The sequence below is a fragment of the Serinus canaria genome, chromosome 2 (genome assembly GCF_022539315.1).
Source record: "Serinus canaria isolate serCan28SL12 chromosome 2, serCan2020, whole genome shotgun sequence".
Taxonomy (NCBI): domain Eukaryota; kingdom Metazoa; phylum Chordata; class Aves; order Passeriformes; family Fringillidae; genus Serinus; species Serinus canaria.
Genome location: NC_066315.1, coordinates 66,103,985 through 66,117,445, shown reverse-complemented (window position 1 = coordinate 66,117,445; position 13,461 = coordinate 66,103,985). Strand labels below are relative to the sequence as shown.

General features: G+C 39.4%; 1 protein-coding gene across 1 annotated transcript; it reads right to left on the bottom strand.

Annotated features, from left to right (window-relative positions):
* Nucleotides 1-322: 322 nt before the first annotated feature.
* On the bottom strand, nt 323-10,646 carry BLOC1S5 (biogenesis of lysosomal organelles complex 1 subunit 5). The gene is made up of 5 exons (XM_030236246.2): nt 9,873-10,646; nt 8,636-8,718; nt 6,391-6,520; nt 4,709-4,767; nt 323-2,414 (listed from the first exon to the last, which is right to left on the bottom strand). Exons 1-5 carry the CDS (start codon nt 10,225-10,227, stop codon nt 2,235-2,237), a joined length of 807 nt encoding a protein of 268 aa, XP_030092106.2. The 5' UTR covers nt 10,228-10,646; the 3' UTR covers nt 323-2,234.
* Nucleotides 10,647-13,461: the final 2,815 nt, after the last annotated feature.

Here is a 13,461-nt window from a genome sequence, read left to right as displayed (position 1 = left end):
TTTTTTAAGCATTTGGACAGAAAAAAAGGTTTTCCTACAAATGTTGAAAAGCTGCTTCAAAGATGATTAAGCTTTTCCAAGCACTTACAGCATATCATGCAAAAAAAGGAGAAAGTTACTAAATGAAATTATTTCAGGAAGAGATATTTTTCATTTATTCCCCACAATGAATAACATTGACCAAGAGGCAGACAGATTTTCAAGAAGTGTGTTTTCAAATGTCTCTAGCTGAAAGATTCTTCAGCATAAAACATTCTGAAAGAGCAACACATTTTCAGTGTTAGTACTAATTAAGCTTTCAAAAAAATCAGGAACACACATCCCAGGTTTTGGAAATACCATTTTATTTTCCAGTGAATATCCAAATGTAACACTTGCATCATTGCTTATGAACCATCACATTGATGAAATACCAAAACCTACAGCTCCAGTGCACAGTTAATTAGATATCTAAATCTTAATAAAAATTATCAGTGCAAAAATAAAAATTAATTCAGTATGCAATTATATGCATATTGTTACAAAGATATTTGGGCTTTGAGCACATATACATCAAATAATCTGGTAAGAGAAGCCACTTCCAGTCTGTGCTCCAAATAAAACTATTCCACACCCAATTCTAAAGACAAACAAGAACTAAGTTTTTCTTTTTAAATGAAAAGTCTGAGCTTAGTTACAACATTCATCATGGGTACACAAGCTGAGAAATATTACAGAAGTCACTCTCTATTCAGATAGGAATTGTTCAAAAAAGAGGCTTTCCTATTTTTCATGTGTGGGATCCTTTTGAGACATCTATGTTTTTTCCATTCAGAACAGAGAATTAACAACATTCCAGAGCGCCCCAGTGTTGGCAAATCCTCTTTTCAGTCCAGATACACAATGATGATTGATGAAGCTGTTGGGCCCACGGTAGCAGGCAGAGCAGCTTGGCAGGAATTCAGTGTTATTGAAAGAAATCTCAAATACTTATTCCATCTCCTCTACTAACTTTAATCACACTATCAACATGCTGCCAGGAATGGAGCCTTGAAACCAAGCCATAAACCTACACAAGCAACCCTTGTTGGGATATTACTGATGCAGTACAGGTAAAGTGTAAATTCTGTTTATTTTTACCTGTTTCCATTCTACATTGGACATCAGCTAAATTATGGAAAGATATTTCCTGCACTAACGGTTAGCTTGCAGCAAATTTCATTAAGGTACTATGTCTCATTTTCCTTGGTTAATGAACTGATTGAGTTCACTTCAGTTACACTGCTGGTAACTGCAAGTTTGGGCTAGAGGAAAGCAGCACAGGAGTGTATTTCACACACGCTGTAAAAGTTGGTAAGAAAGCAGATCAGCACTACAGGCATTTAACCACTAATCTGCTCATTTGTTATGCTGATAAAGAAACAAAAATCTTACCTCAGTTGCTTCATAAAGTTCTGACAAGCGTATCCTAAGTAAACCAACAGCATGCCAAATATTTAAGGTAAAACTGTACTAGCTACAAAGCTAATACAAAGACTGATATGCTTCTCATGATCACTTTTTTAGCTTGTTTTGGCTTTGCTTAGAACAGTAAAAGAGATGCCTGAGACATTTACAGAAAGAAAAAAAAAGGAATTGTTGACCAAGCTTACCTTACAATTTTTTTGTTAACAAAAATCATTCAAATTGCAACTCTACTTCATAATACTGAACATACAACCCAAAAGTTTAAATTCCAATTGGATTTAAAACTCTGTTGAGATCTTTCACTGGTTAGTCTTCAAAGTAAAATATTCCATAAGACAAGTTTATTTTCTTGAAATCTACAAGCAGAATATAGAGTTTTCCCAGTGAATTCTCAGCTAACTACGGCTGGAATCTATTAACCTACTTTTTGGGAAAGGGCTGTGGCTGCACACCAGGATAGTTGATATTACATTAGTCTCTGTTTTCCCAAAAGATATGATACTCTGCCGATGGGAGAGAACTCCAGTTTGCAACTCCCTGAGCTTGATGTAGTCACACAATTTTCAGTTCCAGCTTCCAACAAACAAAGAAATACTGGCATTCCACCTGCCCTGAACCAAAAAAGCATAGATAGGCACTTAAGTTGAAAGTATGCAACCTTTTCTTCCCGTACCAAGCCTGTAGAGGAAATTCTCCTTTTTTCTATCAGCTTCAGCTTTCCAAAAGAACCTCAATTTAAGTCAGAAGCAACTGAGCATGGCACAAATCCAGCATTATTGAAAAAGGTCTTAAAAAGAAGCGTATTTGGCCAGTTCCTTCTCCATCTCAGAATACTGCTCTTTGAGGCGCTCCATAGCTTTCCTGTGCTCTTCGTCCACCTCTGCACGTTTCTTCTGCTGCTCTTTCATGAACTCCTCCCAGTGGGCAATGCACTTCTCCTCACGGGCCATCACCTTGTCTGCCTGAAGCTGACAGGAGGAAAACAGGAAGCTTTTAGCAACCATTTCCATAGTAAAACAGAAGGGTTAATGAGAGCTACACAATGTTAAAGTATCTGGAAACTAGCACAAAAACATATGGAAAGAAGAAACTAAAAAGAAAACATTTATTTTTGTTTGGCCAATCCAAAACAAGTGGTAAAATAGTGCAACACTATTAATGTGATTGCATTACATTTATGCTATTGCATTACATTATTGCTATTGCTATTGCATTACATTTATGCTATTTCTATAAAATATGATAACAGAGATATTAAATGTTTTGAAACTGGCAGCTAGTGTTTCTGCTTTAGCCAGCTAGCTCTCACTGTGATTAATGTCTTCCTTTATAAATAAGTTATTTTTCCTCTAATATTTTCCTACTGCTTGGCTTCTGCTAAGTCCAATTCTATTCACTATCTTATCTTGAAAAAAAAGAAAAGTCTAGATATCTGGAAAAAGAGATCATACACACATCTAATGCACATGACAAAACACATTGTAATTCTGTGGATTGCTTACAAGCTGTATTGACAGTCTGGCCCCCTTATACTACAAGTGCAGAAGCCAAAATAAACCTAGGCAGTTGCTCTTCCATTTGCTCCATCTCCCAGCAAAACAGAGGATTAATGCTACTTTTTTAAGCCTCTCTCCTTTTCGGTGTATCAGGAATGACTGTTTCTTATGTGTGGCATTTTTGTCAACTAAAGGCACTGGGAACCCATATATGTACCCTTAAACACTCTCTGCTGTTCTTCAAGATCACACAGCACAGGCTACAGACAATATTTTTTTTCAGCGCAGCTTTTGATACACTTAACATTATACCAAGATCCATTTTGTTTGCCCCAATACAGTAACATCTCCTGACAAGATACAAAAATGCACACTAAGTTTGACAGGAACACTAGGTTGTATTCAACAGGTTTTGAAACACTGAACTTTTGAAACATTTGAAACTTTTTGACACAATTACACACCACCTACTCAAACCTAACACTACTTTCTGCCACAATCTCATTATTTTTTCAGAACACATAATTTCAGAAAAGTAAGAAAAAGTTATTTCTCCTCAAGTGGCTGTGCTACAATGACTACATTTAGCTACATCTTTTAAAAAGCTACCTACATGTTACTATACCCATTTGGAAAGTTTCAAGCCAGAAAGTTGTACTATGCAAACTTTAAGAAATGCTACAAATCCTGGATACCTATAACTACTCTTCCACTACATATTAAAAGAAAAAAAAAAGAGTGGAAACATCCAGCTAATATTTTTAAAACAGAACAGTCACCATTCTTACTAAGTGACTGTTCATTTTCTAAGTTATAAATTTCTTAATAAAGTTTTACTTTGAACAAACATTAGCAGAACTGTAAGCATTTCCTACCTCTCTATGAGTATCTACTCTAGTGTCAGACACAAGCAAACTCTGTCAGTGCTCACACGTGTGCTGTTTGCCCAGTACCAGTATTCAATTGCAACTGGACTGCCCATCTTCATCAGTTGCAAAAAAGGAAAGAAAAACATGACTATCAGCTTACATCCATGAATGCACAGCCTGTTTTGCTTGATGGCCATGGAAATGTCTTTGGTTTTTCCTGAACTAAATTATAATCAACAGTATTTTGCAAGTAAAGAGATAACACAGGAATACAATAAAGAAGTAGGATTGGGAATATGTGAAACTAGTTTCATATATAATTTTCCAGGTTTTAGATTCAGAGAACATGTATTTCAAATAAGCAAAGTGTAGCCAACTGAAAAGGTTCCAATGATTCGCATGTTCCTATAATATACCTCTTCATTAAATAACCCATCCACAAGTGAAAAAAACCACTTCCTTTACAACAAGCAATACATATAATATGGTCAATGTTCTCAGCTAACTAGGAAAGATTTACATTTCCATTCTGGTAGGTTAGTAGATGTTTTTTGTTCCACAGAAAATAAGTTTTTTATATTTAAGCTTTCCCTGTATGTGACAAATGTTATAGTCTGAGCTAGGAGGAAAAATAAAGCAAAGGAAATAAAAAAAAATAGTTTCCATATATCAGGAGATTGTAGAAAGAGTTAGCTAGATTCACTAACCTTGCAGTGAGCATTTTATAAGTGCAGAAATCACCCCAAGAGAAGTTTTACTGCCAGTATACAAGGTATTGAAAAATATGTTTTTAAGTTTTGCTATACTGAAGGCAGACAAACTTGCTGTGAAGCACAAGACTCTTAGATCACAAAACAAAAATCTATCCATCCATCCATCCATCCATCCATCCTTTACCTTTCTCGCTTCACACTCTCTCTCTTGGAATCTATGGATCATAGCGTTGGCAGCTTGCACTGAAACAACAAATTGCAGTAGATCAGTCTGCTGCTGGAAATCAAAGAAACTTGCCTGAAAGGGATTTAGAAGACTTAGGCTGTTGCAAGGTGAAGATTATATTCCACTGCGTCACTTAACTCTGCCAAGAGTCACCTGTACTTGCGAGAATGCTTTACACTTACAACTTGAACACTTATAAAAGTAAGCAGGCTTATTGCAGAGTTCAACCTTTGTGTGTTCTAGAAGCCAAAAGCAGGAAGGCAGCGAGGTCATCTTGTGCCCACACTCTTAGTGCTGCTGATGAGCTGGAGTGCACAACTCAGCACCTCAGAAGACATCAAAAACCACTCTCAAGTCAGCAAGTAGAAACAGGTGATCAAACTCTCTTAAGTTAGTTGAGATTTTTTTTTTTTTTTAAATTTTTTTCCCCCATCAGCTGCGTATAGACTCCACATGTACATCTTTATGCTCTTTAACATCTTTATGAGTCCATCTCTTCTCTCCCGGAGACTAAGCCTGGGAAAACTTGTCAATGGAAATAGGAATTGCATTCCTGTGCACTTCCCCCCCCAACCTTAACTTATTTAACACAGAATTAAATACACTAATTTCCCAAGCAGCAGCTGAATGCAGTCCTGGACAACTGGCTCAAGCTGCTGCTGCTCCAGAGGTCCCTTCCCACTTCAACCATTCTGAGATTCCATTACTGAAGATGTACTGCACAGCTGGCCATGAGAAAGTCAGGGAGCAGCACCAAAGGTTCACCCCAGTTAGATGGTATTAGGATGCCTTGTTTGCATGACTAAATTTTAAGTTTCAATGTTTTTCCACAATCCTTTTGGTGTGGAAAGCACCATCTACCATTTGCTATTCTGCATATGCCAGACGCCATATAAATAAGTTATAGGAAATTAAATGCTTATACAACATGCCACACAAATTGTAACAAAACCCACAATGGCATGTTTCAACTGCATAAATTTGGCAGCTAAAGCTGCATATCCACACTCTCTTAGAATGTCTTTTGAAGAAGCCATCCTGCTAAATAAGTAAGGGGAAAAAAGCACATTTAAAAACTAGTACAAATTTCAAACATTCTTCTAAAATCTGAGCAGTAAAGAAATATGTTAATAAGGATGAAACTAAGATTAGCATGCAATTATTATTACTTCCCAATTTTTGACTGAATAATAATAATAAATTTTATAGCTATACAGCAGAAAGTTTTGGTTTAAGGGATTTAAGGGAGACAGTATTATGCACTCCTGTGGGAAAGTTAAGAAACTTGAAGTTCACATCACAACATGGTTGCAACAAACCAGGAAACTGAAATTTTGTCCATGGCTTTAGTCAATGTGGAACACTGTTTCCAAGTGAATAGAAAAAGAATGAGCTTAAACAGCTTTTAAACCCACAAAAAACTCTTAAGTAACCTTAACAGGAGCTGATTGGCTGGACTACTACGAATCAAAAAACATCCCTGTTGTTTCCTTTTCAAAGTTGCACAGAAGTGAGAACACAGCACATAAAGAACAGAAAATTACGAGTGGTAATTTTTTAACAGAACATATTTTGAATACAAACTACTTAATTACTCCTCAAAATGATGCATCAAGAGCAATAAGAAGCAACCTGCTTACATCTCTTGAAGGTTTCACTCAAATTGTCTTGCATTGCCTGCTCACACTTTGGAAGAACACGTTCATTTGCTTCAAAGATCGTATTTTTGAGATTTTCAAGTACTCGCAGCTCTCGGAGGCCACGTTTTTCCTGCCACAAATATGAAAGAGAGTGAGTGTCTAGCAAGGAATTCCACTTCACAAATTAGAAATGATTTCCCAGTTAATAAACTAATAGCTTTATCTCAAAGACTAGACCATTGTCTACTGAAGTGTTACTCTATTTATTTAACAACATAAATAAAATTGCCAAAAAAAGAAAGCAATGTTCCATTCTTCACATTAAAATGCAAAAATCCTCTGAATGACTCCTCTGGCCCTTATGGGAAAAGACAGTATTAAACTATTTACACACTGTAGGGAAAAATGTCCTGTTTTGTACAGATAATTTACAGCATCTCTAAAACAACAGAGAGCAACAGAGCTTGAAAGCATTTCATTTTTATAACTCAGTTGGTTACTGAGAAATAACGTAGTAGTGATTCTGCTTGCTTGATGTCTGACCCTGCACATTTAGTATGGCAGGAGGTGAAAACAAAGCAAGTAAAATTGTTTTAACTGAAGAAAAGCAATGAAGTTGACTAAAAAAATAATATAACACAGCTGACTAAAGAGGCAGCTCTTCTAGATCACTGTTCATCATGATTAATTACAAGTTCAGCAAGATCTCATTTTATTGTCTAAATTTACAAAATAATCTATTTTTCGGAATATTCAGCACTATTCCCACTCTGAATTTCACCAGCATTTTACTTTAGAAAAAAACTCTACATAAACAAAAAATACTCTATCACATGAAGTGGGACAGGGATCACCACGCCCATTTTAAAAATTCAGAAACAGAGCACAGGCAAGCAAAACTCCTTAATTAAACAGGTTCCAGATTACCTGAATGCAAATCTTCATTCCTTGCACACTAGGTGCTAACCATTGAAAAAACAAGCACATATCTCAAACGTAGAAACAAGTGGAATTTTTGGGTGCCAGTGGTCCTAATCCCACTTAAAAGAAATTCTGAATTGCAAAAATTTAAATCATCCCCTACTTTGCTATTTTCCCCCCTATAAAACAGTAACTAAATTTCAAAAAAAAATTTAAGAGTATATTAAATTTGTCTAAGAAACAGAACAAGACTTCAGGTGAAATGAGACAAATACATGAATTATCAATCTAAAGATACAAATTCTAATTTTGTCCATGTGTTTAATATTTTCCTTCCTACAGAATGACATTTAAAACTACTTACTGTATCCTGTAGCTTAGTTAGGGATAGCAGAGAAAAGAAATAACTTATGACTCTCAAGCCCATATGATACAGATCTGATGAGAGTTTATTTCATATCCATGTTTTGCTAAACCAGCAGAGACAAAATAGATCTGCTTGAAACATAAGCTGCAATCTAGGTTGTGGGGGGTGAAGGGGAAAGACAATTTAATGTCATTCAAAGAGGGTCTCCATACTGGAATTTTGAGGTGTAGCTGCATTTTCAGTTACATTTTTAAATCCCACATTCTGTAAGAAAGAAAATCTAGAGAGAAACAGCCTTTTGCTGGCAGAGGATTCAAATTTTCTAAACTTTTGCTGCCATCGTGTGGAAACCAAATTATACTTTCCAGGCAAAGCTGTACATAAACACTTCTACACATTCAGTACTTTAGCCTTATGTGCAGCCAATCAAATAACAGTTATTCAATTTTTAATGATTTCACTGCTTTGCACAAAATGTTCCTCTTCTCTTCCAGTAGTATAAATTTCTCTTGTGTAATGAAATTAAAAAAAAAAAACAAACAAAAACAAACAAATAAAAACCACCCCTGGGCTAGCTGAATCCAGCTGAGGCATAAAGTAGCTTCTCAAAGAGACGTAAACCCACAGTGGCCAACTCTCCTTGAACCAACTGGACTTCTCTAAGATGTTAGGACTACATTATTCTCCAACATCAATATTCTTGCCAGTCTTCTGCAGGAAAAAAAAAAACCCAACCAAAAAAGCCCATCTTCTTTTCAAAAGTTTCAAAAGAAAAATACCTAAATTACTGCCTTGTTTGTTTGCTAAAGATGAAGACATATACTACAGGTGTGTTATTTTTGGAAAAAAAATCCATGTCAAACCCTTTTGAAAGAAGTTATGTACTCACTATGATATCTAAAAAGATGCTAAAGCTGTTCAAACCCTGCCAGCATCCAATAAGATACAAATACTTACCTCAAATTCTTTAACAAAGTAACGTATTTCTCCCTGAATTACTGGTCGGTGATCCAGCAGTCTTGAATAGATTTCCCCAACATCTAGAAGATGAATGAAAGACACAATTTTAGTTTTTCTCTCACTCTCACACCAGGTGAAACAACACAGGCAGCACACTGTACCTCAGGGTGAGGAAGGACTATTGCTCACCAAGTACATACAAAAGAGCACCAGAACAGAATTTGTAGGGTAACCTATGAATCCAGCAAACCACCAGCTTAGATAAAACACAACAAACCAGATCCCAAAGACATCTTTCACTGTTCCAGATGTCAAAGACACCTTTCTGTGAAGGTGAATGCTCTCCTCTTCAGTTCAGCACCCTTTGTCTCAATCCTCTTTCTCTTCAGTACAGCTTTCATATCTGATTTTTAGTGCTGGTAAAAGACCAGAGTGCTTTCAGAGATCCGCAGAGTAAGTGTGGGAGTGGGAGTCTTCTGCAGCAAGAGACAGGAGGAATCCTCACTACAAAGGAAAACTATCAGCATTTTCCTGTATTCTAGGGCCAGACTTGAAATTGTGTGTTGGAAAAGAGTATTTACTATTTAAATATATGTCACAAAGAAAAAGCCTGCTAAATTGAAAAGTACTCTGAGAGCATGGCAAATACTGTTTCAAGAAATATACAATGTAGTCCCAAAAAAAGACTTTAAGATGGCACTGCCATCTAAAGGATGCGTCCTCCTGCCCCATCTGATGGACCTGTCCTGGGGCTCTACTGTATCCACTTGTGTTTGTTCAACACCCTGAATCCCAGCACGTTCAAAACGGTGAAGATTATTTAGAAATTCGGGATTCTACTGCAGTAAATAATGCATGGGCTGAGCCACTGCCCAGCGCGGATTAACCACGACAAAACTTGGGTGAACAAGGCCAAAAGTAAGAACTTCCCAGCAAACTCCATGCCCGTGGCAAGTGCCTCGGTGGCCGAAAAAAAGCCACAGAGACACCCAGGTTTCCAGTTCTGAGAGACGAGGGCCAGCTAAGGCTCCCAGGTGTCCAGCTTTAAACCTCAGCACAGCCGCCGCAGCTCGGAGGGCTGGAGGGCGCTGGGATCCCGGAGAGAACGGGACGGTCCCGGGAGATCCCGGCACACTGCGGCCGCTCCCGGGCCCCTGGGCCGTCTCTCCGCCGCTGCCGCGGGGTTGCACAGCGGGCTCGGCACCTCCGGGGGCCCGCACCGCTCCCTCCTTACCCTTTATGATGGGCTGGATCGGGGACCCGGCGGCGGGAGAGTCCCGTCTTCTGTCGGCGGGCGGCGGGGCTGTCGCGCCGCCGCGGCCGGGGGACGCGGGGCCGGCCCCGCTCATGGCGCTCGGCTGCCCCCGGCCCGCAAAGCGCAGCCCGGGCCGGCCCGGCCCTGGCCCTGGCCCTGGCACGGCCTCCCCGCCGCTGCGCTTCCGCCGGGCCCGCTGCCGCGCCGTGAGCTCATCGCTGCGCGCCGGCCGGAACCGCCCCAAGGAGCCCCGAGCGCTCCCCAACCTGCGGGCCTGGGGCGGCCCTGTGGGGGAAGAGACGGGCTCGGGTCCGGAGAAGGGGCTGGAGGGCATGGCCTGTGAGGAGCGGCTTGAGGGAGCTGCGGGTGTTTGGCGTGAGGCAGAGGAGGCTCAGGAGAGACCTTCCTGCTCTCCACAAAGGCCTGAAAGGAGGGTGTAGCCAGGTGGGGTCGGTCGCTTCTCCCAGGTAATCCGTGACAGGACGGGAGGATATGGCCTCAAGGTGTGTCTGGGGATGTTCAGGCTGGACATCAGGAGTAATTTCTCCACAGCAAGGGTCATCAGACACTGCAGTGGGCTGCCCAGGAAGGTGTTGGAGTCACCATTCCTGGAGGTGTTTAAGGAAAGATTGGACGAGGGGCGCTTGGTCTAGTTGGCGTGGTGGTGTTTAGTCATAGGTAGGATTCGATGATCTCAGAGGTTTTTGCAATCTAATTTTCTGATTCAATAATTAAAGTAAGAGACATACATTAACCCAGTTTGCTTCTAGGTGCAGTAACATTAATAACAACTGCTGGACACGCAGGCTACGAATAAACAAAAACCAAACAAATAAAAAAGAGTAGCAGACTCTTTTTATAACTATTAAAAAAGGCAAAAAGTGATGTAAAATCCCTGTACATTTCTTTCAAAACCATTTTAGAGTACAAGAGAGGCTCTCAGTATGACAAAGACTTGGAGCTCCTGGAGGAGGTCCAGTGGAGAGCTACAAAACTGATTAAGGGACTGGAGCATTTCTTACAATGAAAGGCTGAGGGAACTGGGCTTGTTCAGCCCTGAGAAGACACATCTGAGAGGGAACCTTATCAATGTCTATCAGTATCTGAAGGGAGGGTAACAAGAGGATGGAGCCAGGCTCTTCTTGGTGCCTATTGCCAAGCAGTAGGACAAGAAGCAACTGGCAGAAACTGATGCACAGGAAATTATGCCTGAATATGAGGAAGAAGTTCTTTACTGTGCAGGTGACTGAGCATAGAACAGATTGTCCAGAGAGGTTCTTGAGTCTCCCTCTCTGGAGATACTTAAATACCTTCTGGATGCAATCCTGTAGCAAGTGCTCTGGGATGACCTTGCTTGAGCAGGGAGGTTGGACCAGATAAGCCACTGTGGTCCCTTCCATCCTGCTATTCTGTGAGAGCATTAGGATATTTTCAATATACTTCCTCTCCCTCTTGGCCACTTATAAATTATAGTATATTAACTTCTGTTTGTGACATTTTTCTTCCTGCTACTCAATAAACTCTACAATTTCTAGAACAGGTTGATTTCTATTTAGGCCATTTTATCTAAGTTTATTTCTTCTTTTACACTTTTTTTTTTTTTTTTTTTAATTTGCAATACATACCACACTTCTCAGTGTCATTGTATGGTCAATAAAGAATAAATTGGACCACAAATTCTGCTACAGCTACTGCAGCCTTCCGCATCCTGAAGCCTTCCTTACTACCTGGAATACTAGAAAGGTACCAGTTTAGCTGGAACAATTTCTAATTTATTAGCAGAAAACAGAACTAGTATGTATTCTCTGTTAGAAATTTGTTCTGCCCATGTTCTACTCTGCATAGCTTTTATAAATGGGAGCAATTGTGTGGCTCAGGAAAAAGGGGGACTTATTAAAAGCTATTTGAACTGACACAAAAAATGATTCTATTATTAAATCCTGTGCCACATCATAAAAGCTTGGAAACTGCTCATGGAAATTACTATACGGGTTTTTTTTGACAATGTCTATAATCTTCTAAACTCAGGCTTAAAAAGTAGTTAATGGGTTTTGTTGAAACAATCTCCCCCAAAATCAGGCCAAATATAGCTGGAACCTGTCTAAATAATGAAATGATTCTTACGCTGGGAAGTGTTCAATACTTTAACATTATTATTAAATTTAGCATAAGTATATAATGTAAAATACTTTTTCACTCCTTCATTGTTACATAGTCTATATTACATCAATAAGCAATTCGTAAATATAAGAATTACTTCAAAAACAGATCCCTTCTACATTATCTATTTCCAGAAAGTGACGGGCTATTGCAACATGTAAATTAGTATTTTTCCACTTGAACCCAAAACATGTAAGCATTTGACAATCACCAGTAAATAACAGTCATGCTCATATATTAATAATATCTGCAGGATATTCCAGCTGGCTTAATCATCACTACTAATTTAGGCTAGAATTGTTCAAATCTTAATTTTACCCTTTCCAGCTTAGCTGCCATCCTTTCATACCCTCTCAGACAAGTTATTTGCCCCTCTAAGCCCTATGCTCCAGCTTTTTATTTGTTAAGAAGCAAATTCTGTAGTTAAGCAGCTTTGTAACTGCTGCATTTCTAGGAAAGAGTTTTTACATCATGACTAATGTCAGATTCAGAATTATGGGACTGCAACAAGGGCAAATCCTGTGACAGATAGCTCCATTGGTTTCTAGGACTACTGTTCTGAAACCATTCCTCCTTTGTTTGAAGAATGTTGTTTTTTGCTTATTTTTTTTCTTTTTTCTTTTTTTTTTTATAAAGAATTTGCTATTTGTTGTATTTATGCCTGGTTTTGTTTTTTGTTCCCCTGCTTACTCTCATTGCCCAGTCAAGCTTATTTTCAAAACATATTTTAAAGAAATTAAGGAGGACTTAAAGAGGTGATGGCTATAAAAAGACAATACTTGTGGAGCCCCTAACCTGTCAGTTTGTAGAAAGTAGTCATCAAGTCATAAAAATATGGAAATAGCTATGGCTTGCAGCATGAAAATCAACATATGTAGTCATCATGTATTTTTTTGGAAGATAGGCTAAACAACCTCTGTCATTTTTGCCGTGCAATGGAACCCGCTTTCTCTTTTAGGGATCACCCTGCCACTTCCCATTAGCATTAGCAGCACTCTGAATTGCAAAATCTTCAGATGAACGTGCCGAGTCCTGTCATTTCCCCCACAGGCTGTCTGGCGATGATAATCCACGAAAGGATTATTTCATCCAAGTGGCGGTGTCCGAGTCAAATGCCGGCAACAGGCAGGAAAACCCAAACCTGTTGAGGCAGACATCTGCCCAGATGGGAGGAATCGGAGCGACGGCCCTTAAGAGGGCAAGGCGGGGGACATACTTTGTGCCAGCAGAATAAGTCCATGGGCTGCACCCGTGATGGGAGAGCAAGACCACGATCGTGATGGTTGGAAGTTTGCGGGCTGCGATGCCGATGCTGGCCAAAGCAGGCCCCGGGCTGCGCTCTTTGGAGGAGTGCCTTGTCACATTAGCCGGGCGGCCACTGTGTTTGATGCTCAACCTGGACAGACAG

What these genes read in the sequence shown, in the direction of transcription:
- BLOC1S5 (XM_030236246.2), bottom strand. Translation starts at nt 10,227, where the DNA reads ATGCCCTCCAGCCCCTTCTCCGGACCCGAGCCCGTCTCTTCCCCCACA. An exon ending in GATCCAGCCCATCATAAAGG is followed by an intron (nt 8,719 to 9,872) that starts GTAAGGAGGGAG and finishes TTCATCTTCTAG; the next exon opens with ATGTTGGGGAAATCTATTCA. An exon ending in ACTTTGTTAAAGAATTTGAG is followed by an intron (nt 6,521 to 8,635) that starts GTAAGTATTTGT and finishes TATTTGTGGCAG; the next exon opens with GAAAAACGTGGCCTCCGAGA.